Genomic DNA, 20,661 nt, shown 5'->3' with positions numbered 1-20,661 from the left:
TTTTTGCATTTTGTCATTTTGTCTAATTTTTTAGATATTTGTTTTGTGCTATTTTAAAAAAATCGAGAAGGAAAACATAATGATGGGTGGGGTAGGTAGAGGAAGGATCCAGGATAATTGGGGGAAGGGAAAAGCATGATCAAAGTATCTTGTATGAATTTTTGAAAAGCAATACTATTGTCAATGTTAACAAAATACATAATTCTAAAGAATGAATATTTTAAAGCTAAAAAAATACTGAACGATAGATAACTAATGACTACTGAAAGAGGAAGATTTAGTCTTTTCCATGGATAATCCCTCTAATTGGTTATGCAATGCAAAATAACCAAAAAGTCTACACAGCCCAGCCTCCCACTTCCTTCTCCAGAATCTGGTCCAGTGAATTTCCCATGACCTTCCCATCCAGACCATTTACTCATTCTTGCCTTCTTAGTCACGTTCATTGCTGCTCTATGGTGGAGAGAGTAACAGCAAGTGGCAGGCATGGTAGCAAGAAAAGGAAGCTTAGAGATCCTATCTCAGCCACAGTCAGGAAGCAGAGGGCAAATAGTGGGCAGAGACTAGACAGTCAAGACCTGCCTCTAGGGATAGATGTCCTCTACCAAGGCTCCATCTCCAAATCGCACCACCACCTGGAACGACATCTTCAAGTATGTGAAGATGTACGGGCCATTCTCATTCAAAGCCCTGCAGAGACCAAATTTAAAGAGATGCTATTGAGAATATTGTGGAGACACTGAGGGCATAGAAAACAAGTTCTATAAATATAAATTATATATTTAAATAATATAAATAAATAAAAACAGAAGGTCCCAACTTTAAGGGAAATATGTGGACCCTGCTAAAATGAAGAGAATTGGAACCATAACAGCCATGGCTGGAAATGACATCTCTTTATTGCGTTATAATCATGTTAAACTCACTCGGCACCACTCCTGGGCTCACAAATAGTTTAACTTTAAATCTCTTCACAGCACTAAAAAGTTCATGGACACAAAACCAAAAGCGCACAGAGAGAAGCTTAAAGAGAAGCTGCATTTTCATGGTAAGGCAACTCCCACCCATGACCACCTAGTGAAAAAAAAGATTTTAGAATGAAGAATTATGTTCCCCAAACAAACTGCCAAGCAAGATTACTGTAGGAAATAAAGGAATCCTTCAGCTTTGAGGAAGAGACAAAGAATTTTCAGGATAAATATAGACTTACATGTTTACACTGCACATGCGCAGTGAGCACTATTTGTTCTGAGCTGTCAGTTATCCTCGAGGAAGTGCAGACATGCTTTTGTTTATCAGTGTGGCTTAGCAATGGCTGTTAGTAACTGTCAGCTTCTGTTTGGTGAAACCAGATCTTACGACTTCTGGGATTCACAGAGTTAGGCTCTAGTTGTTAGACGACCAGTGGGGGAAAAAAAGTATTTAAAGTTATTAGTGTTGATCTGGCAAAAAGGTAGCTGCAGTGATGTTCTCCACGTTGAGGAAGCTCTTCAGCTTTAAGAAAGAGCCAAAAACCCCTTTGGGGTTTTGTGATGGCCCAAGCGTTGGAAAGGGGAGCTTGTCCTGTTGTGACTGTCGCACGGAGGATAGGTACGCAGAGCCTTATGACCCAGAGAATAAATTCCATGAAGCGGTTTGTGAAGGACGGAGCAAGGTGGTGCTGCGCCTTCTCTCTAAGAAGAAGTTTCACGTCAATGACAAGGATGAAAGGAACCGGTAAGAACGCTTGGAAGCTAAGCATGAGAGGCCTTGAGGAAATTGGGTGACGGGAGAATCCACCTTCCCTAGCTCCATCGCGGACAATCAGCGTGGAGAATTCCCAGTTATGCTCTCTGTGCTGCAGTCCCCGTGGCACCTAAGATCCTGAGATCCAGTGTCCAAATCATCATCTGGAGCTGGTAAAGCACAAGACCAAATCTCCAGCAGGTTTATAATCCACCCATAATGCCCCCATAGAGTATTTTATTGACCATGCAATAGAATAACATAACAAAATACAAAGACATGTGATTTAACTTCAATGTACACAATAAACAATGCTATAAAATTGGAGAAAGTGTGGTATTTAGGTAATGTTCCTCATAATATGTCATCTGTAAGTCCCTCAAAACACATGAGCAGCCAGGCCCCTCCACTGAGGACCTTCAACTGCCAGGTTCCACTCATAGAACACTATAACTTCCCTGAGGGCTGGACCGTGCCCTCACCATACAGAGTAAAATGCCCAGTCTCTGCACTTAAAATCCCACCAATCCCCACCCTGGAAATCTTCTCCCTGAAAAGTTCTACCTTCCCTCCTCAAGAAACAGTATAATCCCTGCCTTTTGCTCATTCCTTTGCTGTTTCTTGCCAGACCACCCTCCTGGTTCTTGTTTTCCTCCCAATAAATCTCTTATGTGACTTTGTTGTACAATTTGACTTTGTGATATTTCTTTACTCCCTACTGCCAGGATACCTTTCCATCTGAGCTGTAATGCTTAGATCTTCTTTCACCTAAACGTGTACATATAAAATCCAATATGAATTTATATTAATGAGTACTGACATATTTTTTGCTCATTTGAAAGATGGCTTTGTGCTGCTCCCTTTCCTTTTCCTTTTTTCATCACTGGTGTTCTAGGGACGCCATTCTCACATCTCCATAGATGCCTCATATTTCTTACTTCTAAGCTTCAGTTCATATCGTTCTGAGGGGTTATTCAGGGCTTCTTTTTTTTTTTTTTTTTGCCTTTCTTCCAGCCATCTTGTTTTTTTTTTTTCCTCATGGTTTATTTTTTTTATATTTAAAAATTTCCATCTCCTTCCCTCCTCCTTCCCCCTCCCTCCCCTCCTCCTCCCCCTTCCCTCCCCTCCTTCTCCCCCTTCCCTCCCCTCCCCTCCACCCATACCTCCCCTCCCTCCCTCTCAAGGCCAAGGAGCCATCAGGGTTCCCCACTCTATGCTAAGACCAAGGTCCTCCCAACTCCCCCCAGGTCCAAGAAGGTGATCGACCAAGCTGAGAAGGCTCCCACAGAGCCCGTCCATGCAGAAGAATCAGAGCCCAGAGCCATTGTCCTTTGCTTCTCAGTCAGCCCCCGCTGTTGGCCACATTCAGAGAGACAGGTTTGGTCGCATGATCCATCAGTCCCATTCCAACTGGAGTTGGTGATCTCCCATTAAAAGATATAGTAATCCTCCTGGATATTGGAAGTAGACACGATCGCCAGGCAAAATTAGGAACTTGAGGGTTGGGCAAGACTGGGCCAAGGGAAGATGGGGAGAAAAAAGTGTGAAGGGGAGAACGGGGGGAGCTCGGAGGAATGGGGTGCTTGGGATATAGGAAGGGTGGATATGGGAGCAGGGAAGCATATATCTTAATTTAAGGAGCTACCTGAGGGTTGTCAAGAGACTTGACCCTAGAGGGGTTCCCAGGTTTCCAGGGAGACGCCCCCAGTTAGTTCCTTGGGCAGCTGAGGAGAGGGAGCCTGAAAAGGCCAGTTCCTATAGCCATACTGATGAATTTCTTGCATACAGCCAGAGTTTTCATAGCACCATTTTCTCACAAGCTCCAGGTTATCTGCAAGTTACTTCTGACAGCCTTTGTTACTCTTGGTAGAGGCCAACAAAGCTTGTTGGGAGTTTCATAACTTACAAAGCAACAAACTCATCTTGCTTATCCAATGTGAGTCCAACTGAAGGTATCCTAAATCTCCCTTGTGAAATTTGCTATTAGACGCCAACATTAGGCATAGCAAATATCTGGTTTACATATATATAGTGAATCTAACTATTGTCAAGAATGAGTCCCACTTACTTATTTAAACCCCAAGTTTCCTTTGGCTTAAATTCCTTAAAACTTAAAGCAAAGCCTCTTGTGCACCTGGATTCCTGCTGTTAATTATCCATAGTAATTTCACAGCTAGCATTTTTGAACCTAGTGTAAAGACTAGGAATGCTGTGCATCTCTGTCACATTCTCACTTAGTTTAAGACACCATGGATTGCAAGATGACACTCTACTTGTGTATTAAGAATTGCCTTCTAGTATTGGCGATGGTTTTACAATATGAATTGTAAATGATTTTCCAATTTTAAATGAATTAAAATTTGAGCAAAGATAATCTTAAGCTGTGTCATATCTACAACCCTAGCTACCTGCAGGCTGATGCAGCAGGAGCATAAATTTAAAGTAGACCATGTTTCAAATTTTGAAGATATTATCTTAGACTGTATGAAGTATGTAGTCCTTAATATAATTGCAAAATAGATATAATGGAACTAACATTGACTTGGAATGTTTTTATTACAGAGTTAACATTAATAATTTAAATAGCAGACGTTTAGCTGTTCAAGAATATTTTCTGAGTCATTGCAAAGATTTTTATTTTTTATCCTAATTTGATAAGAGAGACATGCTTTTAACACCCAGTTTATAGACAAGGAAATCACAACACCGAAACGTGAAGAAGTAGTTGGTTGGTAAGGCAGCCTAGAACAGACAGAAGTTTCAACCCAATAGTCAGTTCTTTCTGTTCCAATAGGCTGCTCTTGGCTGCCTAGCTGCAGGAGCTGTGGATTTTATTCACACTGCTATAAAAGTTTTATATTGTGAATTTTTCTAATATAGTAAATAATAAGAGCAAATAAATATAATTTTAGAAAAAATAAATATTGGTTTATGGGTCAGAGGAGTTAAACGCTATATAATTGCAAGTATGTAAGTGACTGTGTATGTTGACATAATGCCCTACAGTTTCACTAAAAATATCTCTCATTTCCACAGAACTGCACTCCATTTTGCCTGCTTTTATGGGCATCTGCATCTGGTTAATTTCCTTTTACATAATAAATGCAACGTAAATGCACTTGATGATCAAAAGTGCACACCACTAATGAAGGTAGTTCAAAGTCTTCAATTTCAGGAATGAATTTTATGTAAATGGTTAAAATGAAAGTAAAATTAATGTCACTTAAATATTAATCATGGTGACAGGGTAAATTAGGGGAATGTTTATGTTGAATTCTTTGTATGGATAAGGTTTCCCTTGTTACAATATCCACAGGCTGTACAAAGCTGGGAGACAAAGATTGTTTCTGTCCTCCTTGATAACGAAGCAGATCCCAATATTAAAGATTCTAAGGGAGAAACAGCATTACATCAGGCAGTGTATGTAAACAGGCCAGAGATTGCTATTATTGCCACCAGTCTTCTTGAATTTGGGGGAAACATTGAGGAAACTACAAAGGTAACAATTTTCTAAATGGAATTCCCAAGCATTTGAAAATCATGTGTTTTAACAGTGTCATGTGTAGAGCCAATTTTCCATGTTTCGAAGTTCAAACATTCCTTGACTGATACTTTGAAATAACTTGACTATTATTTATTTAAATATTGATATTTTGTTACTATTTTTTTCTGATGTGGGATTCCCCTCTGTATGCTGTGATTACCATTGGTTAATTTAAAAAAAAGTGTTTTGGGCCTGAGCAGGGAGGGAATAGAGGTGGATAGGGAAAACTAAACTAAATGCTGGGAGAAAGGAGGAGGAGTTAGGGAGAAGTCATGGATCCACCACTGAAGACAGATGTGCTGAAACTGCTGTAAGGCCATGACCTCGTGGTGATGCACAGATTAATGGAGATGGGTTAAATAAGATGTAAGAGTTAGCCAATAAAAAGGTAGAGCTAATGGGCCAAGCAGTGATTTAATTAATACAGTTTCTGTGTGATTATTTTGGGAGTCTGGGTGGGAAATGAACAAGCAGCCTCCTTACAACAGTTTTCTAATTCATTGAGTCATTTGTGCAGACCATATACTTGTGAGAACATGACTATCCACTGGAGCATGATTAGGCTACCAGAGACCATATATTTGAATAAAAATGACTATCCCCTCCCAGCATCTATCACCTGTCAATAAGGCTTAGGAGCAAAACTTCATACTAAATTCCTGTGTCCACACTGAATTTTGTGTCGCTTGAGCTTGTGCAGTTCCTGTGAATGTTTTCACAGTGGCTATCGCTTCATATGCCTATCTGCTCTGTTGTGTGCAGAAGACACTCTATCTTTGTGGTCATCTAGTTTCTCTGGCTCTTAGAGTCATTCCTGTGATCTTCTGAGTGAGCACTGAGACTTAGAGAGGGTTTTATCAATGAGTGCAGAGAGATATATGAGTAGAGAAGTGGGTTGGATATGGAAATTAGTTGAGGAAATGGAGTTAATGTGATCAAAACCATTGTGTGGAGCTCTCCAAATGTGATTTTAAATGGGGAAGAAACATTTTGACTTCTTGAAAGAAGTATTAGAGAATACAACCTTCTTTTATGCATCTGTTGAAAGTATTTGCGAAAAAGTTTATTTGAGTTCAGTTCCAGATTACTGCATATCATTGGGAAATCACAAAGGCAGAATTTTGAGACAGCTATTCACATTTCATGTAACCTCAAGAGGGCTAGAAATGAATGAATCCATGCCTGTTCTCTTAATACTCAACTGGCCCACTGAATTCTTACACAGCTCTATTCCCAAACTGGGCTAAGGTCCCAAGCACAATGTATGGGACTACCTCATCAACCAACCATTAAGATAAATTTACACAGTGATGTCCATTTGTCAAACTGATGTAGACAATCCCTCAACCAAAATATTTCTTCTTAAGTCACTCTAGTTGGTGGTGTTGTTAGATAAATATAATCACCACAATGACTTTACTACATTTAGGGGTCTGTTACAGCTTCGCTACCAATACTTGATTTGCATACTTATTAATGGATGTGTTCACATGCAGCAAAGGTTTAAATTTTAATAAACTAGATGGCTAGGGAGACAGTGAGACCATATATACCCTTTGCAAATTCAGTGCACATTCAGTCTCTAGGAGAATTTTAATAACTCCGACTTCATCCTGATCTTTAAAAATCAAGTTGTATCTCCATTGAGCCTATTAGATTGAATGGTTCCCTGCAGGGGCACTTCCATTATCCAACTTCCAAGTGTGTTCTGTTTGCAACCAAATATGGCAGTGGCTCCTCATTTCACCTGCTTTGCCTGTACAGGGGTTTGAGTCTACTCCTTATTTCTTGGTTATTTTGATATAAATTTAGGATATCTGAAGATTAGTATGCTCAATGGGCAACTCTCCTAGCACCCTCTCACTTTCTATGAGAGTTAATCCTTAGGGGAAGAAGCCATGGGTATTTCCAGCTTGATTCCTTCCAGTCCTGTGTCTAAAATAGGGGTTGTCTTTATTAACAAGATCTTAAATTCAAGTTACAGGGAGGACTCATGAGTAGTGTCAAGAGCTTGTATTGTTTGGGAACTCTCTGGGAGTCCCAGTACTGCAGAGAAGGGTTCTCTTGCTTGGCACTGGGTATCTCATTAGTTATGGGTTTGGGGAGAGCTTTTTCACCCCTTGTGGCATAACTCTATGCATACTACAATAAATGGGTTTAATCTCACTGATAACAATAATCCTAAAACCCCGATTGACTTCAAATATTTAGGTTCTTATGTAGGGTCTCACTAGCTAGCTCAGATTAACTCAGATTACAAGCCATGATTCTCCAACATCCTTCATTCACTTGACAGAATTACAATTGTGCTGTCACATTTGAATCATCTTGTTTTAAATATCTTTAGATTATTTCTCCATTTTGATTACTGCCTAAGTTGTTATTCTTAGGAAAACTGAAGGTGACCAATGCTTTACCTACCATTAAACACTCAATTTTACTGATCTGTATGCACTAATTTAGAACACTACAGTCACTCTGTAACTTGGACTTAGACAAAAAGCTGATAGAGAGTATAACAGAAATAGTGTTATACAGACTATAACAGGTAGAAAGTATAACAGAAATCCACAACTGGTCAAAATGCACAGTAAATGCCCATGGGAGCCTTTGTACAATGGGCACACCTACAATAAAACCCCACACTTAAGGCTCAGGGAGCATTGAGAAAAGGGGTTGTCCTCAAATACTATGAGGTCCACAGACTAGAATACCTTTTTCAAGATAGTGTGTTCTAGATATGGAAAGAATATTGCACCTATTAAATTTCAATAATATGATTACCTAAACAAGACCTGTACAATGAGAACATCAGTTTACATATAAACACTGATGGGGGAAACTTTCAAAGTTCTACCCCTAAATGAAAATTTGCCCACAATGCATGGCTGATGAGGGAAAAATCCATTTTTCTTAAAGAAAAAAATCCAACCCCAAAGTCCAGACATAAATACATGCACACACATGCATGTGTGAGTGTGGCACGTGCGCACGCACACACACACACACACACACACACAGAGAGAGAGAGAGAGAGAGAGAGAGAGAGAGGAGAGAGAGAGAGAGAGAAACAGACAGACAGACAGACAGACAGACAGAGAGACAGAGACAGAGAGAGACAGAGAAATGACCAACATTAAATGGAATTAGTTTTTACATATACATGTAAGTGTGTAACCTTAATAAAGAAGAGATCGTGAATTTGAGAACAAGAGAGTAAATAGGAGGAGCTGGAGAAGTGATGGTGTAGAAATTATGCACTAGAGTATTCATATAGGAACTTATCAACAATTTAAAAACATTTTTTAAAATCATGTATTGGGCTTTCTAAACTATAAGACAGTTTTAATTTTATGAAACTACAGAATTCATTTCAAGGTAAGCAATCAAGGTTTCTCTGAAGTCTCACTCATTTCGAGTCCATTACTTTGGTGACCTATTTGAAGCAAGATCCTGACATTGTTACCCTGGTCCTTCCTCAAAAGAAAATCAAGCAGAGCTTCCTCGATGTCCTCAGGAAACTTCCATATCATCACAAACTTCTGAGAATTGTGTCTCTTAAACAACGTCTGCTGTTACTAATGTTTTCCCCACAGAACATTTGTCCAACAGTATTTCAGAAAATATTTCTCAATGCTGAACAATTCCACAATTTTGTCATAATTCTTATTATTTTTAACTTTTTATTTATTCTTTCATATAATACATCCCAGTCACAGCTTCCTTTCTTCTCTGCACCTCCAAGTTCCTCCTCCACTCTCCTCCATGTTCTCACCTACCACTACCACTACCCTCACCTCCACCCCTGTCTGCCCCCAGACAAGTGCAGGCCTCTGAAGGACATCAACCAAACACACCACAACAAGATACAATAAGACCAGGCTCAAAACCTGAGATCAAGGCTGAGCAAAGCAACCCAATAGAAACTAAAAGATCCCAAGAGCAAAGAGACAGAGACATCCCCACTCACACTGTCAGGAGTCTCCCTAAGCCAACAACCATAACATACATATAAAGGACTAATACAGACCCATGCAGGCTCCATGATTATCACTTAAGTCTCTGAGTCCCCAAGGGTCCTGCTTAGTTGACTACTCTGGCCTTGCTCTCCCTGTGTCCTCAATCATTTTGTCTCCCACAATTCCTCCTCTCCCTCTTCTGGAGGGTTCTTCTAGTGCCAGGCAGAGGGACCCAAAGGGGACCTCTTACCTGAGCTCTCTTTCTGCCTAAGGTTTGTCTGTGGGTCTCTGCATCCTTTCCCATCAGCTTCAGAGGCAACTTCTCTGATGATGACTGACCTAGGCACTGATTTAGGCAAATAATAGAATTATGAAACTTTTCTTTTTTTTTTTTTTGCAATTACAGTACACTTATTTAATGCATGTTCTCTTTCACTGTGTTGTTTTGGTCACAATGCATTTGAAAGTACACAACAAAAACGAAAAACCGTTTCATATTAATTTAAAAGTAGTTTAATAATAGGTTTAATTAAATAGGATTTTACTGGCTTCATGAAACCATCCTTCTATCTGACTTTTGTAACATGTGGGCTTGTCTTCATCTTAAACTCTACTTGTCCTCCAAAACTGATGGCTTTATTTTCAGTTGTCAGACTGACTTCCAAAGGAAGCACAAGAGAATAGTGATGCTGTCAAAACTATTTTGTCCATTTAACAAAGCTTTCCCAGGAAGAGAGCTGACTCCCCGAGATCTTATGATATAGGCTATCACAGAAGGACAATTTATTGTTACTTTATTATTGTGATGATAAAAATTAAGACATTCATAGATAGGCAGCCATGCACCTCCTTCTGTTATACTGGGATCCATGTGTATTTGGAAAAACAGTAGCCAAAGCCTGCTTAGACACAGCTCTAGAATACAGGCTTGTCTTCACAGGCACAGCCTGTCCTAGGTGTCCTCATTCTGCCCCTGTCATCCTTTATCCTCTGCCTCTTCCTAGGGCTTTCATTCTTAACCCTTTCATTTCTTTTTTTTTCTTTCTCATGGTTTTTTTTTTATATTTAAAAATTTCCATCTCCTTCCCTCCTCCTCCCCCTCCCTCAACTCCTCCTCCACCTTCCCGCCCCTCCTTCTCCCCCTTCCCTCCCCTTCCCTCCACCCATACCTCCCCTCCCTCCCTCTCAAGGCCAAGGAGCCATCAGGGTTCCCCACTCTATGCTAAGACCAAGGTCCTCCCAACTCCCCCCAGGTCCAGGAAGGTGATCGACCAAGCCGAGAAGGCTCCCACAGAGCCCGTCCATGCAGAAAAATCAGAGCCCAGCGCCAATGTCCTTCGCTTCTCAGTCAGCCCCCGCTGCAGGCCACATTCAGAGAGACTGGCTTGGTCGCACGATCCATCAGTCCCACTCCAACTGGAGTTGGCGATCTCCCCCTAGTTCCGTCCCACCATCTCCACGAGTGAACGCACACCCCACTCTCCCAACCCTCTCCCCCACGTTCCCGCTCCTTCTGCTCCTCATCAGGACCCCGGGAGCCCAGTCCAGTGCTCCAATGTGGGGCCCAGTCACCTTGCCCATCTGTCGCCAGCTGGAGGTTCCCTCACGGTCCTGACCTTCCCTCTCATGTTCTCCCTCCCCCCGCTCCTCACCAGGACCCCGGGAGCCCAGTCCGGTGCTCCAACGCGGGGCTCTGTCATCCTCTCCATCTATCCTCAGGTGGAGGCTCTATGGTGATATGCAAGAAATTCATCAGTATGGCTATAGGAACTGGCCTTTTCAGGCTCCCTCTCCTCAGCTGCCCAAGGAACTAACTGGGGGCGTCTCCCTGGAAACCTGGGAACCCCTCTAGGGTCAAGTCTCTTGACAACCCTCAGGTAGCTCCTTAAATTAAGATATATGCTTCCCTGCTCCCATATCCACCCTTCCTATATCCCAAGCATCCCATTCCTCCGAGCTCCCCCCATTCTCCCCTTCACATTTTTCTCTCCCCATCTTCCCTTGGCCCAGTCTCGCCCAACCCTCAAGTTCCCAATTTTGCCAGGCGATCGTGTCTACTTCCAATATCTAGGAGGATTACTATATCTTTTTTTGGGAGTTCACCTTCTTATTATCTTCTCAAGGATCCCAAATTTATAGGCTCGATGTCCTTTAATTATGGCTAGAAACCGATTATGAGTGAGTACATCCCATGTTCATCTTTTTGGGTCTGGGTTACCTCACTCAGAATAGTGTTTTCTATTTCCATCCATTTGCCTGCAAAATTCACGATGTCATTGTTTTTTACCGCTGAGTAGTATTCTAGCATGTATATATTCCACAGTTTCTTCATCCATTCTTCCACTGAAGGGCATCTAGGTTGTTTCCAGGATCTGGCTATTACAAATAATGCTGCTATGAACATAGATGAGCATATGCTTTTGTTGTATGATTGGGCATCTCTTGGGTAGATTCCCAATAGTGGAATTGCTGGGTCCTGGGGTAGGTTGATCCCGAATTTCCTGAGAAACCGCCACACTGCTTTCCAAAGTGGTTGCACAAGTTTGCATTCCCACCAGCAATGGATGAGTGTACCCCTTACCCCACAACCTCTCCAGCAAAGGTTATTATTGGTGTTTTGGATTTTAGCCAATCTGACAGGTGTAAGATGATATCTCAAAGTTGTTTTGATTTGCATTTCCCTGATAGCTAGGGAGGTTGAGCATGACCTTAAGTGTCTTTTGGCCATTCGAACTTCTTCTGTTGAGAATTCTCTGTTCAGTTCAGTGCCCCAATTTTTAATTGGGTTAATTGGCATTTTACAGTCTAGTCTCTTGAGTTCCTTATATATTTTAGAGATCAGACCTTTGTCAGTTGCAGGGTTGGTGAAGATCTTTTCCCAGTCAGTAGGCTGCCTTTGTGTCTTAGTGACAATGTCCTTTGCTTTACAGAAGCTGCTCAACTTCAGGAGGTCCCATTTATTCAATGTTGCCCTTAATGTCTGTGCAGCTGGGGTTATGCGCAGGAAACGGTTCCCTGTGCCCATTTGTTGTAGAGTACTTCCAACTTTCTCCTCTATCAAGCTCAATGTGTTCAGATTAATATTGAGGTCTTTAATCCATTTGGACTTGAGTTTTGTGCATGGTGATAGACACGGGTCTACTTTCATTCTTCTACAGGTTGACATCCAGTTATGCCAGCACCATTTGTTGAAGATGCTTTCTTTCTTCCATTGTGTGCTTTTAGCTCCTTTATCAAAAATCAGGTGTTCGTAGGTTTGTGGTTTAAGATCCGGGTCTTCTATATGATTCCATTGGTCAACTTCTCTGTTTTTATGCCAATACCAAGCTGTTTTCAATACTGTAGCTTTGTAATAGAGTTTGAAGTCAGGGATGGTAATGCCTCCAGAAGTACCTTTATTGTATAAGATTTTTTTGGCTATCCTGGGTTTCTTGTTTTTCCATATAAAGTTGATTATTGTCTTCTCAATCTCTGTGAAGAATTTTAATGGGACCTTGATTGGGATTGCATTGAATCTATAGATTGCTTTTGGTAGAATTGCCATTTTTACTATGTTGATCCTCCCAATCCACGAGCAGGGGAGATCCTTCCATTTTCTGGTATCCTCTTCAATTTCTTTCTTCAAAGACTTAAAGTTCTTGTCAAATAAATCCTTCACTTCCTTGGTTAGAGATACTCCCAGATATCTTATGCTATTTGTGGCTATTGTGAAAGGTGATACTTCTCTGATTTCCCTCTCTGCTTCCTTATCCTTTGTGTATAGGAGGGCGACTGATTTTTTGGAGTTGATCTTGTAACCTGCCACGTTACTGAAGGAGTTTATCAGCTGTAGGAGTTCTTTGGTGGAGTTTTTCGGCTTGCTTATGTATACTATCATATCATCTGCAAATAATGAAAGTTTAAATTCTTCCTTTCCAAATTGAATCCCCTTGATTCCCTTATGTTGTCTTATTGCTATTGCTAGAACTTCAAGCACTATATTGAAGAGATAAGGAGAGAGTGGACAGCCTTGTCGTGTTCCTGAATTTAGTGGGATAGCCTTGAGTTTCTCTCCGTTTAATTTGATGTTAGCTGTCGGCTTGCTGTAAATAGCTTTTATTATATTTAGGAATGACCCTTGTATCCCTACTCTCTCCAAAACTTTTATCATAAAAGGGTGCTGAATTTTGTCAAATGCTTTTTCAGCACCTAATGAGATGACCATATGGTTTTTTTCCTTCAGTTTATTTATATGATGGATTACATTGATAGATTTTCGTATGTTGAACCAGCCCTGCATCTCTGGGATGAAGCCTACTTGATCGTAATGGATAATTTTTCTAATGTGTTCTTGGATTCGGTTTGCCAGTATTTTATTGAGAATTTTTGCGTCAATGTTCATGAGTGAGATTGGCCTGTAATTCTCTTTCTTGGTTGAGTCTTTGTGTGGTTTAGGTATCAGGGTAACTGTAGCTTCATGGAAGGAATTTGGCAGTGATTCTTGTGTTTCTATATTATGAAATACCTTAAAGAGTATAGGTATTAGGTCTTCTTGGAAGTTCTGGTAGAATTCCGCATTGAAACCATCTGGTCCTGGGCTCTTTTTGGTAGGGAGGTTTCTGATAACAGTTTCTAATTCCTCGCGACTAACAGGACGATTTAGAGCATTTACCTGGTCCTGGTTTAACTTTGGTATATGGTATTTATCTAAAAAACTGTCCATTTCTTTTACATTTTCCAATTTTGTGGCATACAGGCTTTTGTAGTAAGATCTAATGATTCTCTGAATTTCCTCTGTGTCTGTGGTTATGTCCCACTTTTCATTTCTGATCTTAATAATTTGCGTGTTCTCCCTCTGCCGTTTGATTAGTTTGGCTAAGGGTTTGTCAATCTTGTTGATTTTCTCCAAGAACCAGCTTCTTGTTTCATTGATTCTTTGGATTGTTTTCTGTGTTTCTATTTTGTTGATTTCTGCCCTCAGTTTGATTATTTCCAGTCTTCTACTTCTCCTAGGTGAGTCTGCTTCTTTTTTTCCAGAGCTTTCAGGTTTGCCATTAAGTCACCAATGAGTGCTTTCTCCGTTTTCTTTAAGTGGGCACTTAGTGCTATGAACTTTCCTCTTAGCACTGCTTTCATTGTGTCCCATAGGTTTGAGTATGTTGTGTCTTTGTTTTCATTAAATTCAAGAAAGACTTTAATTTCTTTCTTTATTTCTTCCTTGACCCAGGTGTGGGTCAGTACTTGACTGTTCAGTTTCCATGAGTTTGTGGGCTTTCTGGGGGTAGCATTGTTGTTGAATTCCAATTTTAATCTATGGTGATCCGATAAGACACAGGTGGTTACTAATATTTTTTTGTAACTGTGGAAGTTTGCTTTGTTACCAAGTATATGGTCAATTTTCAAAAAGGTTCCATGAGCCGCAGAGAAGAAGGTATATTCTTTCCTATTTGGGTGGAATGTTCTATAGATGTCTGTTAAGTCCATTTGGTTCATTACCTCCATTAAGTCTTTCAATTCTCTGTTAGGTTTCTGTCTGACTGAACTGTCCATTGGTGAGAGAGGAGTGTTGAAGTCTCCAACTATTAGTGTGTGTGGTTTGGTGGCTGCCTTGAGTTCTAGAAGTGTTTCTTTTACATAAGTGGGAGCTTTTATATTAGGGGCATAGATATTCAGGATTGAGACTTCATTCTGATGGATTTTTCCTGTTATGAATATAAAGTGTCCCTTTCCATCTCTTCTGATTGATTTTAGTTTGAAGTCAACTTTGTTAGAAATTAGTATGGCCACACCCGCTTGTTTCTTAGGGCCATTTGCTTGATAAACCTTTTCCCAACCCTTTACTCTGAGTAGGTGTCTGTCTTTGTGGTTGAGGTGTGTTTCTTGTAAACAGCAAAATGTTGGATTCTGTTTTCGTATCCAGTCTCTTAGCCTGTGCCGTTTTATAGGTGAATTGAGTCCATTGATATTAAGTGATATTAATGACCAGTGGTTGTTAACTTCAGTCATTTTTACTAGTAGAGTTTGTGTGTTTCCCTTCTTCTAGTTGTGCTGGTGAAGGGTCGCTAGATGCCTGAGTTATTGTGGGCGTTGTTGGACTCCTTGGTTTGTGATTTTCCTTCTATTACTTTCTGCAAGGCTGGATTTGTGGCTGCGTATTGATTAAATCTGTTTTTGTCCTGGAATATCTTGTTTTCTCCATCAATGGTGAATGCTAGCTTTGCTGGGTATAGTAGTCTAGGCTTGCATCCATGTTCCCTTAGTGTCTGTAGCACATCTATCCAAGCTCTTCTGGCTTTCATGGTTTCCATTGAGAAATCAGGTGTAATTCTGATAGGTTTCCCTTTATATGTTATTTGACCTTTTTCCTTTGCAGCTCTTAATATCTGTTCTTTATTCTGTATGTTTTGTGTTTTGATTATTATATGGCGTGGGGATGCTTTCTTTTGATCCAGTCTATTTGGTGTTCTGTAGGCTTCTTGTACCTTCATAGGAACCTCCTTCTTTAGGTTGGGGAAGTTTTCTTCTATAATTTTGTTGAATATGTTTTCTGGGCCTTTGAGCTGTAATTCTTCTCCTTCTTCTACCCCAATTATTCTTATGTTTGGTCTTTTCATGGTGTCCCAGATTTCCTGAATGTTTTGTGTTAAGAATTTGTTAGATTTGTTTAGTTCTTTAATCTGTGAGTTTATTTCCTCTATAGTATCTTCAGAGTCCGAGATTCTTTCTTCCATCTCTTGTATTCGGTTGGAAATACTTGTCTCTGAAGTTTCTGTTCGTTTACTCAGAGTTTCCATTTCCAGTCGTCCCTCAGATTGTGTTTTTTTCAATACCTCCATTTCATTTATCAGGTCTTGTACTGTTTCCCTTACCTGTTTGATTGCTTTTTCTTGTTTTTCTTGTTTTTCTTGTTTTTCTTGGGTATCTTTGAGAGATTTATTTATTTCGTCTACCTTTTTGTTTGTCAACTCCATTTCTTTATGGCAGTTTTTTACCTCCTGTTTAAGGTCCTCTATTATTTTCATAAAGTACTGTTTAAGGTCGGATTCTTCTATATCTTCTGGGGTAGGGTGTTCAATTCTTGTTGTTTCGGGATATCTGGATTGTGGTGATGTCATGTTGCCTTTTATGTTGTTGGAGGAGCTCCTGAATTGGCGCCTGCCCATCTCTTCCTTCAAAAGGAGCCCGGAGGCGTTTGGTGTCCTAGACCAATCTTTGCTGTGACTGAAACTGGTTGGATCTCCCCTGTGTCAGAGGAGGACCTATTCCTTGCATCACAATCTGAAGAAGCCCGCACTCCCTTGCAGGAATCCCCAGACCTGCCTGGAGGCCAGAGTCTGATTCCTCTGGGTGGATGGCCTTAGAACAGGAGCAGGACACCAGTTCAGGTGGAACTGAACTGGTGGAATACCACACAGCTAACCTGGCAGCACAATCTGAAGGAGCCCACACCCCTCCGCAGGAATCCTCAGACCTGCCTGGAGGCCAGAGTCTGACCCCTTTGGGTGGATGGCCTCAGAACTGGAGCAGGACACCTGAGAACAACTAAGAAAATATCACTGGTGCTACTGTGTTGAGAGGTCAGCGAGGTATGAAAGTGCATCTCCAGAAGTCGTAATCAGGACTGCAGTGTCCCAAAGAATGATGGATCCTCTGGCAGACTGTCAGGTCCCCTTGCAGGCCAAGCAGCTCTCAGACAAAGGCCTACCTTGCCCCGGGCAGTCAAATGAAGGAGGGGACCTCCCACCAGCCTGGGTGCACTCAATTCCAGGTCCCCAGAGCCCAAAGAGGCTGAGCTGTGGGATTTTGTGGCCCCAAAGATGGGAGGATGAGGCAGGGGGAGGGGGGGTGGATTCTGGGTGCAAGCTGGGAAGGGACAGGGAGAGAGAGGCAGTATCCGGGGAGAATAACCCCTGCAGGAAGAGCAGGAAGTGTGTTGGTGGCAGGGGGAGTTGTGGAGTGTCGGTGGTCCCTCTCCGGGCAGCTGCCGTGGTTCGGGCACTCACTCCTCACTCACCCCAAAAAAAGCGAAACTTTTCATTGATGTCTTTTTGCAGTGGTGGAGAGGGCAGTAGTGGTTGGTTCTACCCTAGGTTCCTGGACTATCCAGTTTTCGGTTTTGGTTATCCAGAAAGCATATGGCATAGACTCTGTCTCATGGCCTGGGTCTCAAATTTTACTTGTTTTTAGTTGGTCACTCCCACAATCCCTGGGTCACCATTGCTCCAACACATCTTGCAAGCAGGATAGATTGTAAATTGAAGAGCTTATGGCTGGGTTGTTTTCTTTTTTTTTTCTTTTTTTTTACTTTATTTTGTAAGATTTCCATCTCCTCCCCCTTCCCTCCCCTCCCTTCCACCCATACCCCCACTCCACCCCTCTCCAAAGACAAAGAGCCATCAGGGTTCCCTTCACTATGTTAAGTCCAAGGTCCTTCCAGCTCCCCCTAAGTCCAGGAAGGTGAGCAACCAAACTGACAAGGCTCACAGTGAGCCCGTCCATGCTGTAGAGTTCATGTTCATTGCCATTGTCCTTGGTTTCTCAGTCCTCCTCCACCGTCATCCACATTCAGAGAGTCTGGTTTGGTCCCCTGTTCCATCAGTCCCATTCCGACTGGACTTGGTGGTCTGCCGTTAGATCTGTTCCACCGTCTCAATGGGTAAAAGCACTCCTCGCGGTCCTGGCTTCCTTGCTCATGCTCTCCCTCCTTTTGTTTTCATAATGCTTAATCAAATTTCTCTTTTGAGAAATGGGGTGTCTCCCACATGTCTTTTGAAACACAGGAGAACTTCTGACAGAATGAAGAAAAATTAACTCATCCATGTAACAAAGGATTGAAAAATCTTTGCTACTTTGTGGTAGTTTGCATTTCTTGAGATATTCTAAGTGAACTTTCATTAGATGGGAACAGCAACAGGACTCCAAAATTCTATGGTAAATGCTGTGACAGGAACCAGTGGTTCATAGGACAAAGTGTTTCCCATGAGAGGACTGTAGCGGGCGTGGTCAGCCAGCAATGGGAAATAACCAAACTAGCCTTATATGAAATACTAAGCTTTAAAAAAAGGAGAAAATGGGAGAAACTTACAGAGCCAGAGTTCCAGCGAAGAGCAGGGAACCAAGAGAGCAAAACAAAACAAAACAGATCTTTTAAAGGTATTTTGTACCCCGGAGGGGTCAAGCCCCTCAGACAATTGATTGGTCAGCTACCCCGTTATCTCCCCCTTTTGTCTAAATAAGACAGATTCAAAACCAAATACAACTATATACAGTAGAAACAGATAATAAATATAAAATTACAAGCAGCAAACAATATTAAGCAAGAAACATATAACAAAAGTTTTACTAAGCATTTTACTTCAAGGAGTCTAAATAATGTAGAAGGTAGCTACAATTATCTAATCTTCAACCCCATCAAAGATCTGAGAAGGGAAGTAATATTACTTAAGCAACCAGGAAGTACAAACGAGAAACTTCCAAAATGTGCAACAGATGACAGAGACAACTGACTACCTGGGCAATCACCCAAGGCTAGCTCAGTCAGTACAGCATGAGACTCTTAATCTCAGGGTCGTGGGTTTGAGCCCCATGTTGGGCGCCAAAATGTAGTGGGCATGGTAGGCCGGCAAAGGGAAATAACCAAACTAGCCTTATATGAAATACTAAGCTTTAATAAAAGGAGAAAATGGGAGAAACAGAGCCAGAGTTCCAGTGAAGAACAGGGAACCAAGAGAGCAAAACAAAACAAAACGGATCTTTTAAAGGTATTTTGTGCCCCGGAGGGGTCACGCCCCTCAGACAAGGGATTGGTCAGCTATCCCATCAGAGGACAAGAAGTCTTGTGACAACTGTAAGCAAGGTTGGAGCATTGAAAGGCTGGGAAATCTGAAAATGCACAATGGGCTGAGGAGAAAAAGACTACTGTTCTCTAGTCTATGGTAAGCACTATGTTCATGTGGCTAGCTGTATGGTTTTTATTTCAGTTATGAATAATATAATATTGTGACTTATTCATTGATACCATTACAGGATGGATTTACACCTCTGCTGCTAGCACTCAGAGAAAGGAAACTTCTCATGGCTAAACATTTAATAAATCATGGTGCAAACATTTATGCACGTGATGACTTTCAAAGGTACTGTGTTTTGAATTTTTAATACATTACTTTTGGTCAAGAATAGTAAAAAAATCACTCAAATATATTACGGGAATATACTAGATTTATGAACAAAACCTCAATTATTTTTTTAAAAAAATACCGATTTTATGAAATGGCTATAGCACAGAACAATACATAGTCAAGTTCATATTCCCCATGATAATGAGATGTTCTTCATGCTTAGAATCTTACTTTGTCATATAATCTTATATGAACTGATAGATTTCATATTAGTGTTTTGAAAAAAACTAATTGATCACTATTAGTTCAATTACTGATATATCTTGAAATTCTTAATAACAATAAAATTTTAATTTCTTCTAGTATGTATAAAAGTTAAAACCATAGTTCGGATGACTCTTTGTTTTAAACTTGTTTCTTTGGATAATACTTAAAAATCTGAACTCTGAGCTCTCAAGATGCTTAAGTATGCTTAAATGGTCAATACTACACATGCAGGCCATACACTAAATTGACAAAATATATTAAATTCACTGTGTAAGTAATTTATTTGCCTCTGTCATTCTAGAACAACGCTCATGTATGCAGTTAAATGGGATTCTGAGGATATTGTTGAGCTGTTACTGAAAAAAGGTATGGACCACTCCACAAAGGATGCATTTGGGTGGAGTTCACTGCAGTATGCTGTGGCAGGAAAACGCAAAGTGTAAGTATACACGTTAAAATACAAACTAGTACTGAATGTAGGCACAAATTACTTACAAATGTACTTTACACCAGATGGGACTTCATTATTTAAATACTTACAGAATGGAGGTATTTTAGTTAACTCCACCTGCCATAGAGCAAAAAAAAAAAGGACAGAATAGTCAAAAGTAGCAATGGGTATACGAGATTTTTATTTCAGGGTTAACTAATGTTATCACCTATTCAAACCATTCCAGTGTCCCAGAAGATCATCACAGTAAGTTACCTCAGAGAAGTCTCTCTTTTCTACCATGAAATGAGTTTGCGATGTACTAAATAATCACATGGATCCAAAAGTTTGCAGAAAGAGGGCAGAGATACATTTTCTTTGATAATTGTAATCTGTATACAAAGGTTCCTTTCTATTATCTTCTGCAGCACAATCTATGGTTGTGACAGGTCTCTTTCACCTATCTCAGGGAAAGTGGCAAGAAGTGTTTGGTCTATCCAAAACTTTTTTTCCACAATAAGACACTTCTGGGTCTGTACCTGAAGAATTCATAATATTTTCCAACTTTACCCCAGAAGGAAGATGCTGAGTAAAATTCTGTGAATCTAAATTCTAATAACTGTTTTTATAGCTAATACC

General features: G+C 40.7%; 1 protein-coding gene across 1 annotated transcript; it reads left to right on the top strand.

Moving 5' to 3' along the window:
* The first annotated feature begins 455 nt into the window (after positions 1-455).
* On the top strand, positions 456-20,035 carry LOC121677198 (putative ankyrin repeat domain-containing protein 19). The gene is made up of 5 exons (XM_042055153.1): positions 456-653; positions 1,454-1,716; positions 5,017-5,224; positions 19,234-19,340; positions 19,894-20,035. Exons 1-5 carry the CDS (start codon positions 456-458, stop codon positions 20,033-20,035), a joined length of 918 nt encoding a protein of 305 aa, XP_041911087.1.
* The last annotated feature ends 626 nt before the right edge of the window (positions 20,036-20,661 follow it).

Source organism: Arvicola amphibius, chromosome 5 (genome assembly GCF_903992535.2).
Source record: "Arvicola amphibius chromosome 5, mArvAmp1.2, whole genome shotgun sequence".
NCBI lineage: Eukaryota > Metazoa > Chordata > Mammalia > Rodentia > Cricetidae > Arvicola > Arvicola amphibius.
Note: the sequence above shows the minus strand (reverse complement) of the source record. Positions and strands in the feature narration are given on the sequence as shown.

Excerpts from the sequence above, each read along its gene's own strand:
- LOC121677198 (XM_042055153.1), top strand. The coding sequence starts at position 456 with ATGGTGGAGAGAGTAACAGCAAGTGGCAGGCATGGTAGCAAGAAAAGG. Across the intron at positions 5,225-19,233 it reads ACATTGAGGAAACTACAAAG|GATGGATTTACACCTCTGCT; the intron begins GTAACAATTTTC and ends ATACCATTACAG. Across the intron at positions 19,341-19,893 it reads GCACGTGATGACTTTCAAAG|AACAACGCTCATGTATGCAG; the intron begins GTACTGTGTTTT and ends CTGTCATTCTAG.